Genomic DNA, 27,946 nt, shown 5'->3' on the forward strand with positions numbered 1-27,946 from the left:
ATCCGGGACATGGGTATGCTGAAGACCAACGTGTTTAAAGGACCACAACTGTTCCAGTGGCGTTCCTCTTTAAATGTGGCCGAGGTTGAATTCCATGGAGATTACCTGCACACAGTGGGAAGCTTCAGAGCAGAATACTCTTTTATAAAACGTTAGGGTTTTGTCCATTTTTAAAGATGTCTGATTCTTTTATAGGACATTAAATGTACCATATTTTCCAGATTTATAAGGAGCACCTAAAATCCCTGATTTAGTCAGACTTTTGAAAGTGCGCCTTGAAAAGGGGTTGGCCTCATATATCGCGACCCAGTGGATAAGATTGGTACTGATTATAGATATGCATTCCTGTATGAGTTTTACATGTATTTGTGCAAAACCTATAAATATTGTAGCCTATACAGTGAGAATCAAACCCGAGAAACGGCGGTGAGAGTGCACTTTCCTCTAGTTCACCAGTCGTACAGGTGACTTTTTAATTTATTCTTAATTATATCTAATTTATATATATATATATATATATATATATAAGAATTTCATTATTGCATTATTTTTACTCATGGTGCCAGAAACATTGATTTGATAAGTGCATTCTGATAAGCTAAGCCAAGGATGTCAAACTCAATTTGGCTCTGAGGCCAGACCCAGACTTTCTGTTCTCAGGTGGCTCGTTTCTGTTAAATAATCTCAACTCCATGTTTTTAGCTTTCTTTTTCAGTATTATGCTTTAACATTCCGCTAACATAAGTATCCAAAGCGACAAATTGTAATCTTTGATGGCAAAGGATCTTTTATAAACAGAACACGTTTATTCACAAACAATGGGGGAAAAAAGATGTCGATGCATTATATGAGGTTTATGATAACCATTGAGTACTTGCTGTTTTACACCTAAACTAACTCACTACACTATACGAACTAAACGCCGCTATCTTGCGGTCAGAGAGAGCATTCGGTATGCATTTCCATCCATCCATTATCTGAACCGCTTGTCCTCAGTAGGGTAGCGGTGGTGCCCTCCGGGCAGTGGGCAGGAGACACCCTCAACTGGTAGCCAGCCAGTCGCAGGGCACACAGAGACAGACAACTCACTCGCTCAGTCACAGCTAGGGACAATTTGGAGCGGCTAATTAACCTGACGTGCATGTTTTTGAAATGTGGGAGGAAACTGGAGTGCCCGGAGGAAACCCACGCAAGCACGGGGAGAACATGCAAACTCCTCACACGAAGGCAGGTAGCTGGATTTGAACCCATGACCTCAGAACTGTGCTACGCACGCGCTAACCACTGCCCCGCCGTGCCGGTTTGCATTCATTTATTTTTAATAGAATTGACCTACAGACACTTCTCTTTTGGACACACTCAGAAAATTATGGAGGGTCAGATTACATCATCCAACGGGCTGGATCTGGCCCACAGACCGTAAGTTTGATAGACTGGGCTAACCAGTCTTTCTCCTTCTTCACCAAAAGATGTCAAAGAATGGAGAAAACAGAATACAGTAATACAAAATACTATACACACTCTTTTACATAAGTATACATATTAAACCACAACTTTATCGACAGACAGGTGAAAAAGCAGAATAAAATGCACTATAACAATCAGTGTTTCTGGCACCATGAAAAAAAAAGTTTGATATTGAGACAATCTCTAATCCCTTTTCATGTCATCTATACTCCTGGTAGTCTGGTAGTGAAGTATCTAATCACTTTGGCTTGATTTCAATTGCATATATCCATCCATTATTTGCAACACTTAACCTCAGTGGGGTCACGGGGCAATTGCATGCAATGTTTTGCAATTTTGGTCATCTACACTTATTGACTTATCTTTTTTTTTTTAAATATATACTGTAAGTCAGGGGTCTCCAACATGGCCCCATGGGCACCAGGGTGCCCCCTTAGGACAGTTGCGGTGCCTGCGGACTTGTTTTGGAAATAGCTTACTAATGCTGGGTCATTGAGATTTTTCTACTAAAAGATTTTTTTTATTGGTTGACTAAGTCTATTAAATTTTTAAAAACCTTGTAATATAGCAACAACACAGTAATGATATGATATAAATTAGAATAAATACATTCCAGTTGATTGGCTTCATGCACAGAGAAAGCAAATATTGATGGTAATTAATTGAGAGAATAGAATGATAATTTGTTTATAAAACAAATGTCTTTATTTGTCTTTTTATTGATTAATTTTACAGTAAATACAACAAAATGAATTCCAAATTATGTGCAAAATAACTGCAGTTTTCTTTAGCTATCTAGCTACTTTTTAGGCTTTGTAGCTAGTTATCTTCCTACCTTTTTAGCAAGCTATATAGCTAGCTTAAATACATTTTTGCATGCTATCTAGTTAACATTTTACCTTTTGTGCCAGTTATCAAGCTACATTTTGGCCTCCTTTCTAGCTAGCTAGCTAGCTTTAAGTCTGACTGTTTAAATGGCCTTTTACTTTTTTAGCTGGACTTCTAGCTCCCTTTTAGTTTTTAACTGGTTTACTTTTCTAGCTGACTATCAAGCTACCTATTGTCCTACCTCTTTAGCCGTTTAGCAAACATCTAGCGTTTTACATTTTTTGCATGCTTTCTTAAATTTGACCTTTTTTGATGGTTAGCAATCCATGTTCCTAATGCTGTTTCTAGCGAACCATGAAGCCTTTTTTAGCTTTCTATCTGGGTATTTCGTTGGCTTTATACTCTTTTAGCTAGCTATCTACCTTCCCTTTAGTTTTTCCTGTTTACCTTTCTTAGCTAACTATCAAGCTACCTTTTTAGCTATTTAGCATGCCATCTAACTAAGTTGCTAGTTTAGAAATGTATATCAGACTGCGTGCCGTTTGAGCTAATTAGAAACAAAAAGTAGTTCTTAGCTTGAAAAAGGTTGGAGACCCCTGTAAGCGTATAAAAAGCCCAACGGTAACACACGAATACACACGGTAGCTCGTACATCATCCCAATTCCATGCGCCTTATACTCCGGTGTGCCTCATGTATGAAAAAATATATGACAAAAGACTCTTATCTGGGGGTGTGCCTTGTGACCTGGTGCACCTTATAGTGCGGAGAATACGGAAGTTGTGAAAAGCAAAGCTGACAAACTCAGAATATTAAAGTTGCATACTTCGTTCAGGTTGTTTTATATACATATATATATCGACATTCAACACTATAAAACAAAATATATCACTTATATCAGTGAGACTTGTGTTTGCTACAAGTTCCTCAAAAACGTAACAAACACTTGGTTGCAGTGCAGAGCAGCTCCTCGTCTGTGAATGACAGTTAATTCCGAGCTTTTGCGCAGCCTGGTTCGACCAACCGACCAACTCCAAAAACACTCGAGGCTTGGTTTTGAAGTCACTGCTTGGCTGCAGAGGCGTCCTCCAGCAGAGCTCTCATGTCCAGCAGAGCATTGCTTACAGTCTGAGCATACTTGGCTGCATTTGTCTCTTCACAGCTGTTGAAGGCCGTGACTGCAATGTTAATGTGCTCGTCCATGGGATTGTAACACACTCCGTAGCCATCTGGCACCATTGGACCAAAACACATCACGCAGTCAGTCTTGGAACCAACCTGAAACCAACAGATATGGTGAAGATGACAGCTCCAATATGAGTAAATAAAACAGGAAGCCTCTCCAAAAAATAGATAAAGACTTGATTCGAGGAGTCTTAAACTAGTTGTTAGGGCTGTGCAATAAATCCAAATATTTGATTAAATTGTCCTTTTGATAATCAACAGTTTGACATTATTGACACGACTGGATAGGTTAAGGAATGAGGAAGTAATGAGAAGAACTGGTGTGGTTAGACCTTGCAGAGAGGGTTGATAATAATATTCTGCGATGGTTTTGACATTTGGAAAGAATGTATGAAGGCCATTTGACTAAGAGAGTATGTAGTGCAGAAGTGGTGGGAAATAAGAGTCCCCTTTTAGCAAAGCTGTTCTGGCTGTAGAGCACATTAAGAAAGATGGGGGAATTACTTTTTCACTGCAGTTTTTTGTTAGTGTAGCATTAAGTTAGTGGAAGGGAGAAAAGGCTTGCTTCTAGAATAGTCCAAGGGCCAACCCAAAACCCAAGATAGATGAAAAAGAAAAGCGCATCTAAGAAATACAAGTATTTACACATGCAACATGAATGAGCGGACTGAGGCTGCAATGATGACAGAAGCCAGGAGATGGCAGAAGAGAATGACAAAGTTCCAAATTCTACAGCTCCTTTATCCATTCATTCATCCATCCATCCATTTTTTGCACCTTGGGGGTGCTGGAGCCCATCCCAAATATCTTCGGGCAAGGGACAAGAGTGCTAAAACGTTCAAGAAAGAAAACAAAATATGGGGACTTAAAAATAAATTTTCCCTCTCATTTTTTTTGGGGGGGGCAGAACTTTTAGCTTTTTTTTATTGGGGTACCCGTAGCAGCAAGATGGTGGATAACTAAGTCAGCTCCTTGTTGAGTTTTACGTCATGTAAAATAAATGCAAAGTATCGTCGAAAATTGCGCATTCATACAATAATTAATGTTTTTTGCTTATTATTTAAATCAATGTTCTTTTAAGTATTAATTTACCAATAGGATGTGGTGAATTATACACACTGTCCCTTTAAGGTTTTGTAAAATGTATTTCAAATCACAGCACAGTCATTCATTTAGTCTACTATTTGATTGCTTTTGGGGATTTTTTTTTCAGATTTATTTTTCTTATAAAACAAAGTTAGAGAAGCTTTTAGAGAAGTCACTTTTAATAGAAAAAAAATCTCTGACTGAAAAGAGTAAAAAATCGTGAAATAACATGAGCCAAAAGAGCGACAAAACTGGGGCATTTTACTACAACAGGTACCAAAAAAAACAAAAACTGTGAGGGTTGGTAAAGGAATTTAGAAGAAAGATTGTGAGGTTTGGTCTTTTTGAGACGCGGTAGTTTGTATTGTTCCTTGTATTTTCCTAGCACTGATTTTTGGTCTCAAGACAAAATAGAGTGACATGTAGTGGTCAAACAATACACACTGTCCCTTTAAAACCAGTTATTGACGTCAATACCTGACTGGTTAAAAGATTGTAATGGTGAGCAACGGCAAAAGAAGTGTCCATGAATATCTCGGGCATGGATGTGAGGTCTTCAATACCCTGCAACTTCAGGCCCAGAAGATGTCTGTCAATAGCATGTCCGTGAATGGCCTTTAAAAAGAGAATTCTTGCTCATGAGAAGTACATTCATTGGAGATTGTGTTTTTCAATTCTCACCTGGTATGCATTTTCTTTATGTTTCTGAGCAGCCTTCCGCAGTAGTTCTAACCGCTCTGTGTTCTGTAAACGGTAGAAAAAAATACTGAAATAAATCTGGTCTGGTAGCTTGTCCTTTATTTTGTGATCCATTTTGTCGTGTTTTTTGTTGTTGTGTTCAGTTTATTGTTTTCATTTTGTATATTTTGTCACTACAAAATACCTGTTCAGTTAGCTGTTCACCTATTGGATGAACAAAATGACTAGTGCACTGGTCAACCAATAGGTGAAAAGCTCAAAATACACCAAAAAATAAATGACAAAATACACAACAAACTATGCTAGAAAATACAGAACACATTACAAACAAACACAAAAAAATGACAAAGCAAAGGACATGAATATACATGAATATATGAATACATTGACATTATGTGAAATATTTAGGTATTACTCAATTTATGTGTTCATTTATTCATATGACATATATTTTTCGGTATTTATACAATTATTTCTACATATAGCAAGATTGGTCCTCCTTATTTCCATGAGAATTAATAAATATATAACAAAACCGGTTTGATTTATAAGAGTATAGATAAACGACAAAATATATACCAAAATAAATGACAAACTAAATTTCGAAATGCATAAATAAACAAATAAATTGCATGAATGTTACATATATTCAGGTATTACATCATTCATTCATTCATTTATGTCATATATTTGTAGGTATTTCTTTCTATATATGGTGCTCCATATTTTCACAACACAATAGATTTTGAACAAAACAGTTTCGATGGTCATAGTACAGTATTTTCTGGACTATAAGGCACACCTCTAAACCCCAAATTGTCCAGAAATTTGAAAATGTGCCTTATAATCTGGTGCACCTTGTATACCAGAAAATATGGGAGAAAAAAATTAGAAATGCATAGTTATAATTAATGATACTGCAAACGGCAACTGTTCTGCCTTTGAGAAACCGATAGACTAGTCTGGGCAGCTTGGCGGCGGAGTTTTTAGCGCGTCCGCGGCAGAGTTCTGTGGTCATCAGATCAAACTTTCCTGTGTGGAGTTTGCATGTTCTCCCCATGCTTGCATGGGTTTACTCAGGGCACTCCGGTTTCCTCCCACATTCCAAAAACATGCATTTTAATTTGCCGGTTCAAATTGTCCCTAAGTGTAAATGAGCGACTGAGTTGTCTGTCTCTGTGTGCACTGCCACTGGCTGGCAACCAGTTTAGGGTGTCCCCTTCCCACTTCCCGAAGGTGGCTGGGGTGGGCTCCAGCACCCCCGCGACCCTTCTAAGGAAAAGCGGTGCAAAAAATAGTTGTGGATAGAATAGCCTTGGAGTGACCTTTTTGGGGTTTACATGTTAATTTTACAAACATGCTTGTTACAATTCAACCAATGATTAAAGGGGTTCTTATAGTAACCAAAATGCAAAAATAGTGTTTTTTGGTCTTCATCCAATTAGCAGGGCTCTCTATCCACTCGTTTGCTTTTTTTTTTAAATTGTATGTTTACGTGTATGTTTAATCAATTAGATATAAATAATGTTTTCTTCATAATTATTTGTCCCAGTAGAAGGTCACTGTTCTGCCTTTATATAAAAAAATGATGACACCATTTTTGGGAGGTGCATTTTATAATCCGGTGGACCCTAGATTGCTGAAATTACGGTGTATTTCATTTAACCACACCTGCTTATTTGGGTCCTGCATCGCTTGAACAAATTCCAGTGACTCCCTGGTGGTGACACGCAAAACGTCTGTTCTTCCATATTTGAACATTCTTAAAGATGCACTCTCATATGTGGCACAACATGTGTTATACATCCTGAAATGCAAAAAAATTGAGAAAACTTGACACTCGTCACCAAATTTTAAGGCGCTTTAAGTGATTTTCTACCTGAAATAAGCAAGCTGGAAAGCCATTTGAATGAAGGCATCTGGACTCAGGTTGTTTTGCTTTGGCAATTTTTTACCATAATGGGAGAACATGAGAACGTTCACATCCAGGTCGTGTACCATTCTAGCAAAGGAAGAAAAAGACTTAAATACAGTGATGTCGAACACGCGACTGCGGGACGGTTTAGGCCTGCCAACATAATCCAGCCCCTGAGACGACGTTGGGTAAAGTGCAAATAAATCGAGCTGCAGTTATTAATATGCCCGTTGGATGTCACTAAAGTCAAGCCAGTCACAAAACATGTGGAGCTATTTTTTTTCTCTCTTTTCACACGCTCTTTCTATACTATTTTCTTCTTTTCTCAATTTTTTTGTCTTTCTCTGTTTCTGTCTCTCTTTATCTTTGTCTTCATTTTTTTTCTCTATGTCTTTTCTCTTTCTTTCTCACTCTTGTTTTTTCTTTCTTTCTCTCTCTCTATATCCCTTTTTTATTTTCCTGTTTTTGTTCTTTTTCTTTCTCCATTTTTTATCTCTCTTTTTCCCTTTCTCACTCTCTCTATTTCCTTCTCTCTTTGTTATTCTCCCTCTGCATTTATTCCGGTTTCTTTCTTCCTTTTTCTCACTTTCTCCAATTCTTTCTGTTTCTATATCTTGTTTTCTCTTTCTTACTCTTGCAAGTTATTTATCTCTCCTTATCACTTTCATGCTCCTATTTTTTCTCTCCTTTTGTTCTCTTTCAATTCCTCTCACTTCTTTCTCTTTTTGTTCTCTCTCTTTGTCTTGCTTGTTCGCTTTTTGTTGCTTTCTCTCTCTTTTTTTTTTTTTGCTTTCATCTGCTACTCCGGCCCCCACAAGAATGTTTTTTCTAAAATGTGGCCCCAGAGCCAACAAAAAAGGTGATTATAATTGTTTCAATTACACACATACATGTTCATGTTCTGCTTGGCTTTTTCAATGTCTCGCTTGACTTCAGGAGTGATGTTAAAACGTAGTTTCTGAGGCATTGTTAGAGGAACCATCGGGGAACGAACTATTTCTGTCTTTTGCCTATAACGACAACAACAAAAGCATAAAAATCACTCATATTGAAAAATGACAAAATCTGAATCAAACTAAAAAAATGTAATCTTACATATACTTGACAACATAATCGATAAGAAAGACGATTGGCGGGCCTTCTGACGGCGCATGCTCATACACCAGTCCGCATGTACCGTCTTCACCGACAATAAACTGAAAACGATTAAAATAAAAATTGTAATTGTCTTTCCTACGGAGGCAAATCCTCCCCTATTTCTCCACATTGAGGCAAAACTCATTCACCTGTAAGGTTTTGTCGAACCAGCGATTGCCACTGTTCCATCTAGCTCCGCCTCCGTGCAGCATCTGTGCGGCAACACGGCTCATGTAAAGCTGGTCTGATACGCGGGGCATCGGCGCATCCAGACACACCGTGAAGATACTTTTCTGAATGGTACGTACTGACTCTTTATTTGTCTTATCTGTATAGAGAGGGAGAAAATAGTTGAATAGAACAAAATATGATCAAATAGGGGTAAATGGAACACAACAGAATCAGAGCAGGGGTGTCAAACTGAACTGGTAATGGCATAATAAATGTGCTGTGGTTAGCGCGTCCGCTGCACAGTTCTGAGGTCATGAGATCAAATCTTCCTGTGTGGAGTTTGCATGTTCTCCCCGTGCTTGCGTGGGTTTCCTCCGGGCACTCCTGTTTCCTCCCACATTCCAAAAACATGCATTTCAGGTTAATTGGCCCGTTCAAATTTTGCCAAGGTGTAAATGAGCAAGTGAGTTGTCTGTCTCTGTGTGCCCTGCGACTGGCTGGCAACCAGTTCGGGGTGTCCCCTGCCCACTGCCCGAATACAGCTGGGATGGGCTCCAGTACCCCCACGACCCTACTGAGGATGAGTGGTGCAGATTCAATGGACGGATAAATGTGTTTCAGCTCGGGGTCTTTTCAGAGGCTCAAGATGAGATTTTGATTCAGAGATGCAAATATTTTTATAAAGAGATTGTTGAGTTTTTTTTCCCCTCAATATTTTTTTCTTCACTTAAAATTTTATCTCTCGTGTTTATCAACTGTGAATTTGTTTAAAAAAAGACGATTTAATCTATTTCTACTAAAGGTTATTCAACTCATGGAAATTTATGCAGACTGGAAAGTGACTAAAATCATAAAGTCACAAACACTAATTTGAATGATTGATTTATTATTCTATAAGCATTTCTGCTTTATTTTTTACATAAAAAGGTACCCGAATATGGGATTTTTTCTGTGAGATTTCATATCTACTATAGAAAAATGGTAACACTTCTTTAAACTTCTGCAAAGACACCTAGGTTCTATTTTTCAAAATTCATTATTGCATTAAGGAACATGCCCGTAGCTTTTATTTCAAGATAAATCACACTCGTATTTCCTCAGTGATCTCTGGTTGATTAATGGTAGTCAGCAAATACAGTTACAATAGGTGCTTTGCAAGTGGCGCCTTACTTTGACAACATCCAGTGGACATATTTAAAACCGAAGGTCGTTGTTTTTCTCTTGTGCTTCCCTGAGCAATGTTTTCCGGGCTGTATAAAATTATGTGGCGGGCCACATCTGGCCCACGGGCTATGAGTTTGACACATGTGATGTAGTGAACATTGTTTGCATAGGGATTAGACATGGCACTCCAGGATAATCCAGATAAACAATCAATAAAGACCAAAGACAACACACAAAAATGTGATCGGTGAGGTGCAAGGGAGGCAGATTAGGCAGTGCCTCACCTTTCATCATGGAGATATGAAATTTATTTTGCATTTAACTTCACAATTTGGGGATCTTCTTTTTCAAAATCGCTGAATTTTCACTATGTATCTAGAATATTATTGATACCATAAGTATGTAACGTATTACTGTGCTGAGCATGGACTGAGTCTTTATTTGTCTTTTCTGCAGAATGAAGCAGGAAATAGCACATCGAAATGATCATTGTGATTTGTGACATGCAATCAGGGAAGGCAGGTGAGACTGTGTCTCACTTCTCATCATAGAAATATAAAATTATGGTATAAATATATAAAGTTTAACTTTGTAATGTGGGGATTTTCTTTTTCAAAATCTCTGTGGATTTTTACTTTACATTATGAATACTATTAACATAACTAGTATGTACCATATTACTGTGATAAACTTTTGCAGATGCTGAATGAGGCACGGACTTCTCTTGCTTCATGGCAGAGGGCGATAGTGAGACCAAGGTTTTTTTATTTGGTGCACACCTCAACCCCAAACAATAGAAGTAGTGATAGAATTAGCAAGATGAAAACAAGTCAAGCCATCCAGTAATTTCTTTCCACATTGTATAGACTTTTTCCTCCATAACATGAGATCACCTTTCTACTGTTTTCCTGTAAAAGAAGCAGCACATAGTTTTAATTTATAAGGTATGACAATAAAATGTTTTTAACAATACAATAAGTGATAGTAAGTTAAGCTATCCAGTAATTTATTGTTGCATGGATTTTTTTGTCATGATTACTGATGCAGGGCACCTGAGTCTGCTCCGTTGGCGCCAACAGCCACGGACGCTGATTGGCTGCTGACCTCTTTTCAAACCCCCGCCTTCCTGTCGACAATTGTCAGTTCGTCTGCGAACCTCAGCTACACGCTAGGCAAGCCCTTTTTGACTCCTGACTCTATCCTGCCCTGTTTTCCATCTGATTCCCGTTGCTGACCTCTTTTCTGAACCCGTTGACGTTTTTGCTCGTCCGCCCTGGCCATCGACCTGTTTTTTCCTCGCTCTAGACACAACCTTCGCTCGACACGGAAGTGCCACTTCCGCGTTCCAAGCGATTTCCTACCTGTGACCGTGGGTGCAAGCCCTTTCCTCCTTTTAAATAAAGCTGAGTAAACGAACGCAATTGGGTCCCGTGTATGTTTCTGGTCCGTGACACTTCTATTTTCCATAATGGAGGATTACCTATCTATTGATACTTTTATGGAAAATGAGCAGCGCATAGACTTCATTTATAAGTTATGTAAAACAATAAAAACCGTTTTCTATGCCACATATGCTTTCTTGCTCTGCTAATCAAATGATGAATACGATTTTGGTTCATGTATTTGTAAATCTGACAGTGCCTCGCCTAACATGAACCTCACCGCACATAACTGGTTGTGATCTTAGCTGAAGGAAAATGTTGAAACAGAAAGAAGGCAAATTTTCTCCTTACCTTTGATCAGATTTGTATAGGCTTTCCCCCACGTGTTACGGTGCTGAGAGGTTAGGATACCGACAGGCTCCTTGTTGGTCTGCAAAGAGCTGTTCCAAATCTTTTCCAGTTGCATGTAAATTTGATCCACTGTCAGTGGAGTGCCGTCACTGTTGTATACATCCAAGGCAAAAAACTGAATGGGAAAACAAGCAGGATCAGTCGATTTTTTTATGGGCTTAGCAGTAGTGTATGAGTAGAAGAACAGCATACCTGGAAATTATGAACTACGGTGATGTGGGTGGGAGGTGTTTTCCCAATGGCATGGTTTACAACGGTATCCCTTTTTGGACCCGGGATGCGGCAAGAGGACAGGATCCGGTAATATTGGTCCATGCAGAGGGGCTTCTTGCTCAAGTACTCAACTGGTAGAGTGTCACTGTGATATATAAATATATTGTTTTGCAGGCTATTGCTGGAAAGAGTGGAAAATGGCATTCCAACAAATATTCTTTAGGATAATTAATCCCATGTAAAATTCAATTTTGGATTTGTATATTTCTCTTTCTAAATTGCATCAATATGTTTAATCATTGTTTAAGGGACTGTGTGTATCATTTAGCACCGCTTAGTGGTAATTAAAAAAAAGTGAGCTTTTTAGCACTTGTTTTAAGTGCATGACACAATCTTTTGACATAGTCATCAAAATATACAAATAAGATTGCTTTGACCTGAAAACTACATTACCCTTGGTGCCTATTGACTACCATATCCGCAAAATAACACCCCGGTATTCCCCTATCGATGTCGATGAGTGAAATTGAGTTGGTTTAAGATCAGGTAATTGTGTAATTGTAATCCTGTGCAGTCCTTTGAGACATTTTTGTGATTAAGGGCTGTATAAATAAATGTGACTTGACTTGACTAGGAATAAATTATCATAAAAATGTCCAGGAACGTTCAAATCCAGCTCCAGACTTCCTGTGCGGAGTTTGTATGTTCTCCCCGTGCTTGCGTGGGTTTCCTCCGGGCACTCCGGTTTCCTCCCACTTTCCAAAAACCATGCATTTCAGGTGAATTGATCGGTCCAAATTGTCCCTAGGTGTGAATGAGCGAGTGAGTTGTCTGTCCCCGTGTGCCCTGCGATTGGCTGGCAACCAGTTCAGGGTGTCCCCTGCCCACTGCCCGATGATTGCTGGGATGGGCTCCAGCACACCCACGACCCTACTGAGGATAAGCGGTGTAGCTAATGAGATGTCCAGGAACATTTTGCTATTTTGTAATACAGTGATACCGCTACATACAAGATGAATTCTTTCTCGGATCGTGCTCGTATGTTGAGTTGCTCATATCTCGAGCAAATTTCTTAATAAAAAATAACTGAAAATCAATTAATTTGTTCCTAATGCTACACAACTTGCTGATCACTAAGTAAACAAAAGGTAATTGAACAAAGAAATACATTGATAAAATAACCAAGATGATAAAATTACTTTAAAGCTTCGGTTTCTAGTGGTAACGTCTAGAAATTCTCATAACTTGGATTTTCTCTCGAACATAGGGTAAAATTTCTCCCCGGAAGAAATCTTCATATCTTATGACTGTACTTATTTTTTTACACATTACATATTTTTTAAATGCAGCTGTGTTTGTGACAAGAATAATTAATACATTCTGAGTTACTTTACATGAAGTTAAACAAATTATTTAACATACCAAATACATCTAATTATGTTCATAAGTTACATCAAGCCTTTTGAGGACAGCCATTATGCTGCTGTGGCCCTGGGTGAAAATGGCCGATAGCATTACAGCATGAAATCTTCCACATTTGGAGTGTTTTTATTCAAAACAAATGTCATGCAAAAGCAAAATACGCATTGTTAATCATGGTCAAACTCACCTGTCAATCATTTTTTTGAACTCCAACACTCCGGCGATCAATTTAGCTGCAAACCTGCGGATATGAAGCCAAAGTGTTATTGACACATGAAGAACAACAAACACTAGTTTGACCTCATGCCCGAATTAATGGAGTAAAAGTGCACTGCAGAATAAAATATTATTCTGCTGCATTACCCCCAGAAACGATTTCTGCACAGCACTGATCATTCTTTTGACTTATTTTTTTGTTGCTTTTTCCTCCTCTTCTTATTTTTCCTAATTTTTTTTTCTCAATTTCCTTTTGTCTTTTATTCTTTGGTTTCTTTTTCTGAGCTTTTCAGTTATTTTACCTTGCTTTACTACTTTTTCCTTTTCCCTTGCATTTTTTTTCTTCTTTTGTTTCTTTTTTGTTGTCCTTTTTGTTTTTTTTGCTGTATTTTTCTCCTTTTTTAAGTCATTTTGGACATAATGTTACACAATGATTGGTAATATATGGATTTGAGCATCAATATCAACTGAAGAGCTGTTAGGGAGCCGAAACAACCAGCTCTTCTTATTGAGCCGAGCAAAAGAGCCGCTTCTCTTAAAAGAGATGTAATTCCCATCACTACAACAAAGGCATATTAACAACTCCCTTCTTGGAGGGGGTAAAGTGGGGTGCATTGTTTAAGGTGTCCTTAAAAAGTTGAAAATTAAATAGGCCTGCTCCCTCTGGGGGGACTGACACACATACTGTTTGCTGTAGGACGCAGGAGAATCCACAATAGTGTATGTTGACATACACCATCTAACATGAATGGGGTAACATATGCAATGCCCTGACTGCCATCACTACTACAACCAGTTATCTTGGTGGGCAGAGCATGTCCGTGGTTGTGCACTGCCCCCCTTCTGCCCCTCCCCCATCCCCCATCCGGTAATGCCCCTGTGTGTTGTCCTTGACTGTATGTAGCCGCCATGTTGGCATTTCCCATGGGTTAGAGTAGTCAAAAACAGCTGAGCAATGCTTTGAGCACCCCGCTTTAAATAGCCGGGAAGGCGACGGAAGCATGAGTAAAGGTCGGCTTGAAACTCCAGCTACATGAGAATTTGTTTACAATAAACCTACATAATGAATCTAATCTAAAGTGATTACAGGATACATATTTGATATGGTGCGGAAAGGATATGATGATGACACTTATGTTTATAGTGGTGGCATTTCAAGACCAGTTTTAGGACTGTTGGCTCACCTCATTTGTCCTTGGCGATCTTGGAAGTGCATGCGTGGTAGAACCACACCGGGACTTGTATAAACTGCCACCGGCATGCGGCAGTCCAAATAGGCTGACTGCATCCACCATTCCGATAGCTGAGGATTTAAGAGCCAGGGGGAAGCAGGGATTATAAAACTATTCATAGCGAAAATACCAAATTACATGTAAGTGAAGTGTAAATAGTTTTGCTAAACTTAAACAAATAAAATATAAGCCAATTGGTAGAATATTTTTGCCCATTTAGGGTGTTATTTTTCCCGTTAACCTATATTTTGAAAATTGATTCTGGGGATGAAGGTTTGGTCTTGAGAATGGTGGGAAAATGGCACATCTTTTTAAAAAGTGATCACATAATATTGGGAGGGACAAAACAATGATTGCTCGCTTTTGGTGGGGATTAGTCTTCTCTATCCATGCCAAAACTACTTTTTCCTTGTTTAATTCTATTGAGTTAGTGAAATAATCTTTACAACTAGGAACATTATCTCACTTGACGGCAGACAATTGTTCTTTTTTAAAAATGATATTTTATTGTCATAAGAACAAATAGCAATAGAAAGTCCTGAAATTTCATAATTAATTGAAAGTCTTACCATTTAGCAATTCAATGTTTCAAGGAAAAGGTTTTTGACATATAAGTAGGTGACTATTTAATACTTTTCACAATTAAAAGGAAAAACATATTTTCCAGCTCTTTGATGGTTTATCCTACATTGTGTCTTATTTATTGCCTTTTATTGGTAAAAAAAACATAAATCATAAAAAAAAAAAAAAACAATATAGAAAAATAATAGTAAGCAAATATGACCTATCATATCATCATGCATTTACTTGTTGGTCAAGAAGTTTGTGTTCATTTTACATGACATATAGCTCGTCTAGAGGGAGCAGACATGATCGTCCACCATCTTGCTACTACAGTTACACCGCAAAACCGAAAATCTCATGACAGGCCGGGCAAAAATCGAGAAAAAAAAGCGTTTTGGTCACATTGAGTCTCCGCAGTTTTCAAACTTCTTTGTGGTTTGTAGCACTTGTCTTGCTTTAGACAATTCAGTGACATCTAGTGGTCAAATTTTATACATTGTCCCCTTAAAATGGCTAAAACAGTTCTGCCATTTGCCAGGTTTGAGAATATTGACAATTTTACTTTATTATTAAAAAGGGATTACCGTAAATTCCGGACTATAAGCCGCTACTTTTTTCCCAAACTTTCAACCCTGCGGCTTATTCAGTGATGCGGCCAATTTATGTAATTTTTCTAACAGCCGCCAGCGGCGCTCAAGTACAAAAGTTAAGATTTAGACCGGTGGAATATATGCACCGAGGAAGACTGCAACTTCTTAGCCTGTGCACAAATTAAATTAGCGTAGACATATCCTCATCATGCAAATTTCTAAAAGAAAGGCACATTACGTAGCTTTCAAGCTAAAAGCAAACGAGCAGTCCGATAAAGTAGGAAACAGAGCTACTGCACGTAAACTTCACTTAGCGAGCGTGTTGCTAGCGTGATTTTGAATAAGGGAGCGTGGGACGACGTTTATATGACAAAACCTCTCCCATACTGGGGAAGACTACTTTGATGACGTCAGTTATAAGGAGGAAGGTGAGGACAGTTTACCATGGTTTCTACAAGTACGGTATGTTTTTTTAACAGACCCGTTGGCTGTGTTGCGAGCATGTTCCTAGTAGCGTTTTGCTACCCTTCACAGGCACGGTTTGGGATGAAAGTTATAATATTATAATTAAAGCTTTGAAAACTCTCTCGGTGTACCGTCTTTCTTTGTAAATATGTGTAACCGGCGTATAATATGTATTTCCACCTGTATATTTTTGTAATGTATTTATTTGAGACACTTATGCTGATATGTTTTGCGAATTAAAAAAGAGGGGCGGAGCAAACGCGGGCTGACAGGAAGTGGGGTAAAGGTGAGTGAGACCTGTTGTCGCGGCGGACAATAGTGGTTATATATTTTTCCCACCCTTACCTTTGGAAATATAGACTTTTTTCCTTGGATTAGTTTCAATGGATACCCGGACTCTGCAGGTCTGCATCAAACTTTAAGTACCGGTATCATTTTCGGTTCATTTTGCCGGTTGTAATTTTTGGACTGTGTACTTTATATTCAGTTACAATCGCAGGACTCAAAGCCGGGTTTGGGCTAATTTCGTGATTGTGTTACATGTTTTAATGTGGGCGCATGCGGCTTATATACAGGTGCGACTTGTGTGAGTACAAAATCAGTTTTCCTCTTAAAATGTGGTGGGTGCGGCTTATAATCTTGTGCGCTCTATAGTCCGAAATTTACGGTACTATATGCAAAATGAGTAAAAATGTATCTGCCAGTGGAAGAATTTATGTTTTACAGTGTAGTGTGTGCACTTTTTATTGACCTCATAAAGCATTTTGATGAATACAGTATTGCATTATGTGGTATAGGAATTGATTAATAAGACCAAAGGACGTATTGTCACATGCTGTCACCCTAAATAATTTCACGCATGCTCAACACTTATAAATGAGCTTTTATTCATCTTCATCAGGGCTCTTGGCAACTACGATTTCAGCAAGTGACAAATTTGCCAACCTGAGATGAATCAAAATGGGTGGATTGTGTTGACTTCAAGAGCTGATACTTTTTGTTATCAAAAGCTAACACGAGTTTAATGCTGCAACATAAACACAATAATTTGCCACGTACCCAATTATCTGTCTTGCGAGCCCGTCGTTCCAGACCTTTCTGGAGCCGTTCCCCCACGCCACCTTGAAGGAACTCCTCTACAAGCTCCCTGGTGTGTTCCAGCTCCTCTTTACTGACGATTGGCTCAAGAGCAGCCAGGTAGGAATCGCATGTTTGCTTCAAGGGAGGCACGGGCAGCTTAGGCAGACCTTCCTGGTGAACCAGGGACCTTTCCTGGATGTGCGGAACGGGCCCCGACAGACGACACGGCTTCACCATACCAGGCCGCAGCTGTAAAAGACAATCAACATGTTTTGGTAAAGCACTTTTAAGACAATGAATTGCAACTCAAAGTGCATAATAAAAACATTGTATGTACAATAAGAAAATCAATTCCCCTCCTTTTTTCCCCACCTAACAACCCGAAACGCCAAATACAAAGGCACACAATAGTTTACTCATTCAATGCCAGCCGTTTCTCTCAAATGGGAAGAGCCAGTGCCAGCCCACTTTTGCCATTTTGACTCATTTTTGAAGGCCATAGCAAATTTAATTCTGTAGTTATAGAGGAATGAACATAAAAGAAAGCTTCAACCTTCATCGTTACTGTCGTTACTGTCATGCACTTTCCGGACCAATTTTAACTGTTACCTAGTGCTTACTGTGTTTGTGTACTGTAATGCTAAATCTAATTCACCCTGGTCATCCTGAAAGGGGGATTACCACTTGTGAGGTCCCTTCTCGAGGATTCTCTTTTTCCTCACGCTCTTATTGTTTTTGAGTTGTTCCTTGCCCGCATGTTGGTTTAAGACAGGGATGTCAAACTTAATTGCACAAGGGGCCAAAATTCAAAACACCTAAGTTCGCGGGCCAACCAGGATAAACATTTATTGAACACACTTAAACTTAATGTTTTTGGAACATAGATATGAATAAAAACAGACAAGAATATCACGTTCAAACCTTAAATCACTTATACAGTATTTATTATTTTGCTCTAAATAAAAATAGCTTGTTAAATTATACAACTTAGAACTTAACTTAAACAACTTAACATTAAAATAACATTCAAATTCCTTTGCTCCTATGTCAATGTAAATATATAAAAAAAAAATATCCCAAGAGATTTTGCCCACCCTAATATACAGGACTGTCTCAGAAAATTAGAATATTGTGATAAAGTTCTTTATTTTCTGTAATGCAATTAAAAAAACAAAAATGTCATACATTCTGGATTCATTACACATCAACTGAACTATTTCAAGCCTTTTATTATTTTAATATTGCTGAATTTGGCTTACAGCTTAAGAAAACTCAAAAATCCTATCTCAAAATATTAGAATATCATGAAAAAGTATACAAGTAGGCTATTCAACTAATCACCTGAATCATCTAATTAACTCGAAACACCTTGCGAGGGTTTCCTGAGCCTTAAAAACACTCAGCTTGGTTCAGTAAACTAAATCACAAGTATGGGGAAGACTGTTGATCTGACTGCTGTCCAGAGGACCATCATTGATACCCTCCATCAGGAGGGTAAGACACAAAAAGAAATTTCTCAAAGAGCAGGCTGTTCACAGAGTGCAGGTTCAAAGCATATCCACAAAAAGTATGTTGGAAGGGAAAAATGTGGCCGGAAACGCTGCACAACCAAGAGAGATGACCGCAGCCTTAACAAAATTGTGAAGAAGAGCCGCTTCCAGAATTTGGGGGAGCTTCAAAGACAGTGGGCTGAAGCTGGAGTCCAGGTATCAAAAGCCACAGTTCACAGACGTGTCCGGGAAATGGGCTACAATAGCCGTATTCCCATGGTCAAGCCACCTCTGAACTAAAGACAACGGAAGAAGCGTCTGACTTGGGCTATGGAGAAGAAGCACTGGACAGTTGCAGAGTGGTCCAAAGTCCTCTTTTCAGACGAAAGCAAGTTTTGCATTTCATTTGGAAGTCAAGGCGCCAGAGTCTGGAGAAAGGCTGGAGAGGAGCAAAATCCAAGTTGCTTGAAATCCAGTGTGAAGTTCCCACAGTCAGCAATGGTTTGGGGAGCCATGTCAGCTGCTGTGTTGGTCCACTGTGTTTCATCAAGTCCAGAGTAAATGCAACTGTGTACCAAGAGATTTTAGAGCACTACATGCTTCCATCTGCTGAAAAGCTCTATGGAGATGAGGATTTCATTTTCCAGCATGATCTGGCACCTGCCCACAGTGCCAAAACCACCAGTAACTGGTGCACTGACCATGGCATCACTGTCCTTGATTGGCCTGCTAATTCCCCTGACCTGAACCCCATCGAGAATTTGTGGGGTATAGTTAAGAAGAAGATGAAAGACACTAGACCTACAAATGCAAATGAGCTGAAGGCCGCTATCGAAGCATCCTGGGCATCAATAACACCTCAGCAATGCCACAGGCTGATTGCCTCCATGCCACGCCGGACTGATGCAGTAATCCGTGCAAAAGGATTCCCAACCAAGTACTGAGTGCATCAATGGACATTTTCAAATGTTTGATTTAGTTTTGCTGTTATAAAATTATTTTTTACTTGGTCTGAGGAAGTATTCTAATATTTTGAGATAGGATTTTTGAGTTTGTTTCAGCTGTAAGCCAAAATCAACAATATTCAAATAATAAAAGGCTTGAAATAGTTCAGTTGATGTGTAATGAATCCAGAATGTATGACATTTTTGTTTTTTTAATTGCATTACAGAAAATAAAGAACTTTATCACAATATTCTAATTTTCTGAGACAGTCCTGTATCTCCTGTCAAAAGTAGAAATATGAAAATGCTACAAAACCTGGAAATACACATAAAACATGTATTTTTCAGAAATAACCTGATGTGCTTACCTTTGGCGCAGACGGAGTTGGACGAGAGATGGGAGGGAGTGCTTGCACTTTTTGCATAGCTCCACCCATCCCTCCCACTCACCCAATCAAATCACTTTAAATTCTCTTCCAGGGTTTTGGCATATTTACAATTTGTTCTGTGGATTCATCAAAAAGTGTCTGAACACTGAACACAGATTGTATAGTGAGCTTTTATACAAAGGATTCTTTAGCATTGTACAGCCAAAACGCGTTTTTTTTTTTTTTTGTGTGGCACCTTGACTGTAAATCGTAGTGAAAACGTGCCCTATATATTTTAAAAAGTACTGCTTTACAATTTAGTTTTGGTTTGGCTTTGTGTCTATCTGAACATGATTAATAGCTTGCTTGCGGTTGATGGTGGACGCATCAGGTTAGCACTGCTCGTTCTATGCGTTTATACTGTCATTGGCGTCGGTTTTAAGAGTATTGTTAATTATTAATTTTACAATTCTAACCATTTTAACATAGTTAGAAGTAAAGCAGCCGAGTCCTGCCATGGCCGGGCATTATACCGGCGGGCGGAGACGTAACTGCGTGAGATTCTTGCTCAAAGATGTTGTGGCAATTTCGGAGGGAATGTCAAGGACGGATTTTATTAACAAGTTTGTTGAAAAGATTCTGAAGTTTAAAAAGGAGGAGGTACATGCTGTCATAAAAATGACTTCTGGCAAAGGCTTTGATGTGAGTTTTGAAACGGCAGCTCTTTATCAAGAGTTTTGGAATCGCTTTGAGGGAGTGAGGTCCCAGTTTTCAGGATTTACAGTGGAGAAGCTGACTGATAATGCTAACAAGATTGTCGTTGTTAGAATGTTTAGTGAAATAATCAGTGCTGATGACGTCTGTTATTGGTTGAGTAGATACTGCTCAGTAAAAGGCCAGGCTATGAAGGTGAGGTGTGAGAAAGGCTATTGGAATGGTGCCTGGAGGGTACCAGTCCAACTACGGCAAGATCCTCAGGGCTTTCAGGGACTGAAACAAATTCCGTCGACTATATTCCTGGGGGAAAACCGTGGCTTTATCCACTATCAAGGGCAACCGAAACTCTGTCGCAAATGTGGTGAGCATGGGCATCTGGCTGAGGTATGTGATCGAATTTTTTGTGGAAAGTGCAGAACAATTGGACATTCCTTTGAGGAATGTAGCAATAGCAGAAAATGCAATCTCTGTGGAGAAACGAATCACCTCTTTAGAAACTGCCCGAATTCGTTTGCTAACAAATTGAAAGCTAGGAAGGCAGTTAACAAAGACAACAAAGACAATGAAATGATGTCAGACAACATAGATAATGAAATGAATAAATGTCACAAAGACAATGAAGTGAATAAAGATAACAAAGACAATGAAATTAATAAAGTCATGGAAATACAAAATGAAAATGAACAAGAAATTAATGAAGTTATAGAAATACCCAATGAAGATGAACAGGAAATGAATAAAGTTATGGAAATACCCAATGAAATTGATCAAGAAATGCACAAAGAAATTGGACAAGACAAACAAATTGAAAAAACAGATGTACCTACCAAAACCCCTGGAGCAGAGACCAGAGAATCAAAATTGAAACAGGAAGAACCTGGAAATTCTAATTCGATTTCTCATAAAATACCTGAATTTGGACATGACAAACGAATAGAAAAAGCAACTGCCACTCCGAAAACACATATTAATCAGGAAGGGCCTGGAAGAGAGTTCAAATTAGCAAATTTGTTTGCTACGCCATTGCCGGGATTTGGAGAAGACAAACAAATCGAAAAGGCGAATGACTCTCCAAAAACCCATACGGGCACTGGAAAGAGGAGTAAAAGTAAGACAAAATTGGGAGTGGTGAAAAAAACAGAAACAAAGATAAGAGATTTAGAAGAAAGCCGATTGCCGGTGAATAAGCCCACAAGGGAACTGTATGAAGTTGAGACGGAGAAAGTCGGGGAGGGAAAAAATCTGACCGTTAGTGGGCAAGGAAGTAAGAGACCCCTTGATAGGTCCTCTGGCTCACCCCCTAACCCAGAAAAAAGGGGAAGACCTGGAACCACAGACAGAGAGTCAGAGGGTCCCAGAGTTTTCCCCGGTGAGTCTCAAAATGAGGTACTACTCTTAAGTGATGTGTCTGACACAGGTGACACTCTTGATGATCTCGATGATCACCAAAGAATGGACTCAGATCCCCCGGTTTTGTCTAACTAGTTTAAATACTTTAACAACAATTATGAACATTACATTCTCTACTATCAATGTGAGAAGTGTGAGATCAAAGGTTAAGGCTCACAGTGTTTTATCGTTCTTAAAAACTATCAGAACAGATGTGTTTTTACTACAGGAATGCTGCATCCCCTTTCTAAAAAATTATAAACAGTGGGAAGAGATTTGGCCATATCTGTCATTATGGAGTGGCTCAAATGAAAACCGTAACGATGGGGTAGCCATTTTAATAAACAACCCTCAACTCATCATAAAGGGGAGTACTGTGATGAGAGACGGACGCGCAATCTTAGCAAGACTTTCTTATATAGGGAATGATTTTAACCTCATTAACATATACGGCCATGCCGACAGACAACTGAGGTACGAACTTTTAGAGGACATCCAGTCGCATATGCTAGGCCATCAACCACTAATCGTGGGAGGAGATTTTAATTGCATCCTAAGTAGGAAGGATAGAAAGAGGAACGATGAGGAGTTTAAAGTAGATAAAACATCAACTTTATTACAAGACATGTGCCGGACATTTAAACTGGTGGACTGTTTCAAATCCATACATCCAGGAGAGGAGGGCTTCACCTGGTTCAGTAGTGACAATGCCAGAGCCTCTCGAATAGACTACAAATTTACGAGGGGTTTAGCACAGAGTGATGCAAGATTAATTCCAGTTTTTTTTTCGGATCACTTGCTACTGTCCTGCTCTTTCTCATTTCCTTCAGGTATGACTGTTGGGAAGGGTTTGTGGAAGTTAAACTGCTCCCTGCTGGAGGATGAGGCTCTAGCCGCACAATACAGGGAGCTGTACAAAGACTGGCAGACCCTTCAAGACTCGTATGATTCACGAGCAAAATGGTGGGAAATGACAAAGAAACGAACACAGACCTTTTTTAAAAATGCAGGGAAAAACAAGAAACTCAAAGAGATGAAACGCATGTCGGGACTACAAAGAAGACTCCAACGCTATTTCATCCTAACAGAAAAGGGGATGGACTTTAATGATGAAATCAAAGAGACCAAACAAGAACTAAACGCTTTGGCGGAAATAAAGAGCAAAGGCATCATAATAAGAAGCAGAGAAAGAGAAATAGAAGAAGGGGAAAAATGTACACGCTACTTTTTAAAAAAAATTATGGGCAAAAATGAGGGGATTTTTAAACTTCAAAACGAAAACGGGCAAATAACAAAGGAAAGTAGTGAAATAACCAGATTGGTCGAAGACTACTACAAAAAATTATTTGAAAAGAAAGAAACATATGAGAATGAAATGGGGCATGTATTAGATCATATTTCAAGATCAGTGCGTCAAGACCCCTTTTTAACATCGGACTTTACCCAAGACCAACTGAATGATTGCATAAAGACTATGAAAAAAGGCAAATCACCCGGGGAGGACAGACTCAACCTCGAATTTTACCGGACTTTTTGGGATATTTTAGCACCAGATCTGTTAACTGTTTTTAACGAATTTTCCAGTCGAGACCATATGCCAGACAGTTTCAGAATCAGGATAGTTACTCTATTGCACAAAAAAGGAGACAAAAAACTAAAAAAACTGGCGACCCAAACCTGTGCCATTGTGGGAAGGAAGATCAGCGACAGTCTCATGCTGATCCGTGACACCATTTGTTATGCAAGAGACAGAAACATGCGACTAGCGGTCCTAAACCTAGACTTTGAAAAAGCCTTTGATCGAGTCTCGCACCAATACCTCTTCAGGGTATTGCAAAAATGTGGTTTTCCCCAAAAATACATCAATTGGGTAGGACTGCTATACCGAGACATCTACAGCAAATTCATGATTAACGGGAATTTATCGGAAGCAATCGAGATCAACTGCGGTGTACGTCAAGGTTGCCCTATGTCTCCCCTTCTCTATGTTCTTTGCATTGAACCTTTGGCACAAATGTTAAGAAAAGATAGATTTGTCGAAGGCATCAATATCCCAGGAAGTGGGGGACAAATTACCAAGTGTGTTTTGTACATGGATGATTTTAATATTTTGTGTACTGACCGCGCATCTGTTGAAAGAGCCCTTGACTTGACTGACCTGTTTGGGAGGGCGTCTGGGTCAAGGCTAAATAGAGAAAAATCACAAGTGAAGTTTTATGGAATGTGGAAAGAGACAGAAAAGGCAGGACTCCCGCTGACGGTGTTAAAGACAGACCAGAAAATCCTAGGGATAAAATTCAATGCGGATAGAGGAGACGAGACCAACTGGGATGACGTGACAAGGAAAGTTAAGCAAAAACTTGTTTTTTGGTCACTAAGAAAACTGACAATAGAGGGGAAGGTCCTAATCATCAAAGCGATCATCCTCCCAATGCTTTTGTCAATCAGTTTAATTTTTATGCCTAAAAGAAACGTGCTGTTACAACTGGACCGAGCCATCTTTCGCTTTGTCTGGGGCTCAAAGTGGGAAAGGATAAAAAGAGATACAATGAAAAAGAAAAAGGAAAAAGGGGGGAAAGGAGTGCCTGACCTCCAGCTTTTCCTGGGAAGCAAATATGTCTCTCTCCACTTCCAAAACGCTGTGGGCCCACCCAACAACCCGAAAAGTCAAGCAATGACCCGTTTTTGGATGGGCTCATATTGGCGGAAGCTAAAGCTTGTACCAGACAATCGTTTGATTCCAGTTTCGTTTAACTTGCCACCAACACATCTCTTTATTCGGGATTTTTTGAAGAAGTTTGATTTGGAAACACAAGAATGTCACACTTTACAAAACCACAGGGCCCTTATTGCTATTGTGCAAGAGCGAGCTACAGTAAGCCCTGTGCGGGGGCTTGCGTTTGGCGAATCCACAACGGTTTGGAGCAACGTCAATCATCCTGCCCTCCCAAACAGACTACGAGACTTGTCATGGATGGTGGCTCATGAAGTTCTCCCAGTCAGAGCTGTAATGCACCACCGAGGAATGTCAGCGACTTCGACGTGCCCTCGACCTGGCTGTGGCGCCCAGGAGTCGGTGAGGCACCTTTTTTGTGAGTGCAGCGCTGCCAAGGTCTTGTGGACAATGGCCGAACAACTAGGAAAGTTCCCGGACTTGCCAGCAGGAGAGGTCCCTGATGCACAGTACGTGCTTTATGGAGTGAGTCGGTCGAGGAGGCATCGGAACGACTTTGCCAGGGACTGGCTCACTCTCGCCGCCATCAAGGACGCCATCTGGACCTCCAGAAACCTGCTGGTATGGAGGTGCAGCCAGATCCCCCCCGTGGCTGTGCTCCAAATGGCTGCAGATACCATACAATCTGCGAGCGGCGGGCCTAGGACGCGGCCATAAAGAAGACTCGTCTGCACCCACCCGGAGGGGGGAGCCGGAGCTACACTGTGGGAGTCCCGGCAGCAACGGCCTGGGTTGTGGAACCCAGAAGGGAGAGGACCCACGCAGAAGGGAAAGGACCCACACAGAGGACTGGAAGAATGCTGCTTGGGAGGGTGGGATGGCAGAGCTATGCCCTTGCACAATAGTATTGCCTTTTACACGCTGGTTAACTACTGTTAAAAGAAAATAACTCTGAAATTGTTTAATTGATGTTGAAAATGTCAGGAAAAAATGATAAAACGTCATATCGTCACGTCATATTGTCAAATATAAAAAAATTGTGAATATGCTTGATGGCTGTGTTTTGCTGCTGTTGGTGTCGGTGGATTTGTTCAGACCGAGGACAATTGACTTTGGCCTGGACGGATCTATTGACACTAACAAAGATGTTATATAATGAAATTGTGAATATGTTTGATTTTCGAGAAGGTTTGTTCAAACCTCACTTTGTGTTTGCTGTTAAAAACGTAATATTGGAATATAATATTGTGAATGTGCTTAATTGCTGTTGAGATTGTCATGATTGTTTTCTGTTTTTAGTGTCAATAAATTTGTTCAAACCAAAAAAAAAATGATTAATAGCTCAGGTTTTGAGCGAGATGGAAAATGGGCCATTAATAACAGTAATGTATAATTGTCTTGCGGGCCGGATATGATCGCCGACAGACCGGACGTGGGCTTGAGTTTGACACATGTGGTTTAAGATCAGGTAATTGTGTAATAGTAATCCTGTGCAGTCCTATGAGATATTTTTGTGATTAAGGGCTATATAAATAAATGTGACTTGACTTGATCTTTCGTGAGAAAAAAAGTACTTTTATTTAGTTTTATTTAGTAAACAACAGTGGAACATTTCTAAGCTTCTTGAAAATCCTCGTTGTTAAGAAAACTTCTTAGAACAGCCATATGTAAAATTGTGCATTTCAAGCAAAACTTTCATTGTGCTGCTTTTTTTTCGTGCATTTCAGATACCTCCAAACAATGCTTTCCATAAAGACCAGGGCACTTTGCTTGCAAAATTATATTATTTTGTAAGAACACTGAACATATGCATGAACGAAGGATGAACTTTGCAAGAACTCTCATCGCCGTATGATGTCGTCACACGATTTCGGACACCATGACGATCGCGTTCCTGCGGACGTGCACGAAACGTAAGCAGCTCTGCTCCGACAATGATGAAGGGACTTTGTCAACTATTTTTGAAATAAAAAAACTGAAGTGTCTGTCCTTATCTATATATTCAATTTTTTTTACCACGCTTCTTTAGTGTGCCTACTTTGGGGCCACCTACACACTCTCAATAGCTGAATAACAAAAGCAAAATTATAAAGTGAGTGAAAAAAAATCTGATCATAGCCACTACTGCCATGTACTGGTTATTTATCATACTGAAATAATTCCCAGAGGCTTGGTACTTGCTGATGAGCTGAACCAAACCCTTTATAATTGTATTTTTAATTATAACATTTTAAAAAACATACACCTAGGGACTGTGCTTCTGAAAATGTATTTATAGTTTTCTGCACTGAATGAGTTGGAATAAAAAAAGAAAATATATAACACAAATATTTTTTAAAAAGTTAATTTTGTACACAAGATGTTTTCATATGTACCAAAAGTATGGACTTAGACAAAATATGGATGAATACAACTGCGATTGTGCTCTTTGGTGAGATTTGAACAAGAGAGATTTGTGTATTTTTAGGAAAGTTTAGAATGGTCTTTTTTGTCACTAAGAAGAACTCAGTGCTCATAGTCTAAGAGACAATTAAACAGAGCTCTCCAGGATAAACATGTAATAAAGACTTAAAAGAGAAGAAATAGATGAACAGAATATCAGGATAAATAGGCATAATATTTAAAAGAAAGTGAGACTGGTCTAATATTGCAATACAAATAGTCCAATGACACACCGAAGCAAAATAATCCCACAATAAGTCCAAAAATAAATGAATACTTATTTTCTATACAAAGGCAATCCATAAATTTTTCACCGTCTTGTTTAGGGTAGTGAAAAATTAATGGTCTCTGGGCCTGTTACCATACCTTCCAATAGGATCTACGACTTACACTTTTCTTCCCTTAAAAACTCCTACCAATTTGTAAAACATGTACCTAATTTATTTAAAAATATCTTGACTCCATGCTTGTATTTTAATCTATGGCTGTTTAATTTTAGAGCAAGACTGAGTCAGCCGGCCAACTATTGCACTCGATTTCCGATTTGGTAAAAGTTTTGGCAATTCCGGTTTTAAACAAGCAGTATTTTGGATTGCATTTCGCATGTAAAAATAGTCTGTGATTACATGTACAGCTTTTTTAAATTTCGAAAGTTTGGCATGTACGTGTTAGTTCTTCTTTTAAGGAACCTGTTAT

The 27,946-nt window shown here is 39.1% G+C and overlaps 2 protein-coding genes across 2 annotated transcripts in view; one reads left to right on the forward strand and one right to left on the reverse strand.

The window, feature by feature from the left end:
* Nucleotides 1–5,359, forward strand: part of adamts13 (ADAM metallopeptidase with thrombospondin type 1 motif, 13) — a 37,247-nt gene extending 31,888 nt beyond the window's left edge. The window contains exon 29 of the mRNA XM_088335427.1: nt 1–5,359. Within this exon, the coding sequence (XP_088191553.1) occupies nt 1–156 (156 nt within the window). The 3' untranslated portion in view covers nt 157–5,359.
* The window catches only part of LOC148365046 (carnitine O-acetyltransferase), a 27,469-nt gene continuing 2,642 nt past the window's right edge, over nt 3,120–27,946 (reverse strand). The window contains exons 2-14 of the mRNA XM_088335428.1: nt 17,206–17,475; nt 14,480–14,598; nt 13,267–13,320; nt 11,637–11,802; nt 11,385–11,559; nt 8,466–8,644; nt 8,275–8,375; nt 8,070–8,189; nt 7,144–7,266; nt 6,936–7,071; nt 5,247–5,309; nt 5,043–5,180; nt 3,120–3,572 (exon numbers count right to left, since the gene is read on the reverse strand). Coding sequence (XP_088191554.1) covers nt 3,357–3,572; nt 5,043–5,180; nt 5,247–5,309; nt 6,936–7,071; nt 7,144–7,266; nt 8,070–8,189; nt 8,275–8,375; nt 8,466–8,644; nt 11,385–11,559; nt 11,637–11,802; nt 13,267–13,320; nt 14,480–14,598; nt 17,206–17,475 — 1,860 coding nt within the window. The 3' untranslated portion in view covers nt 3,120–3,356. The remainder of the gene's footprint in view (nt 3,573–5,042; nt 5,181–5,246; nt 5,310–6,935; nt 7,072–7,143; nt 7,267–8,069; nt 8,190–8,274; nt 8,376–8,465; nt 8,645–11,384; nt 11,560–11,636; nt 11,803–13,266; nt 13,321–14,479; nt 14,599–17,205; nt 17,476–27,946) is intronic.

Source organism: Urocampus carinirostris, chromosome 5, assembly GCF_059441175.1.
Source record: "Urocampus carinirostris isolate Australia breed hairy pipefish chromosome 5, RoL_Ucar_1.0, whole genome shotgun sequence".
Taxonomy (NCBI): domain Eukaryota; kingdom Metazoa; phylum Chordata; class Actinopteri; order Syngnathiformes; family Syngnathidae; genus Urocampus; species Urocampus carinirostris.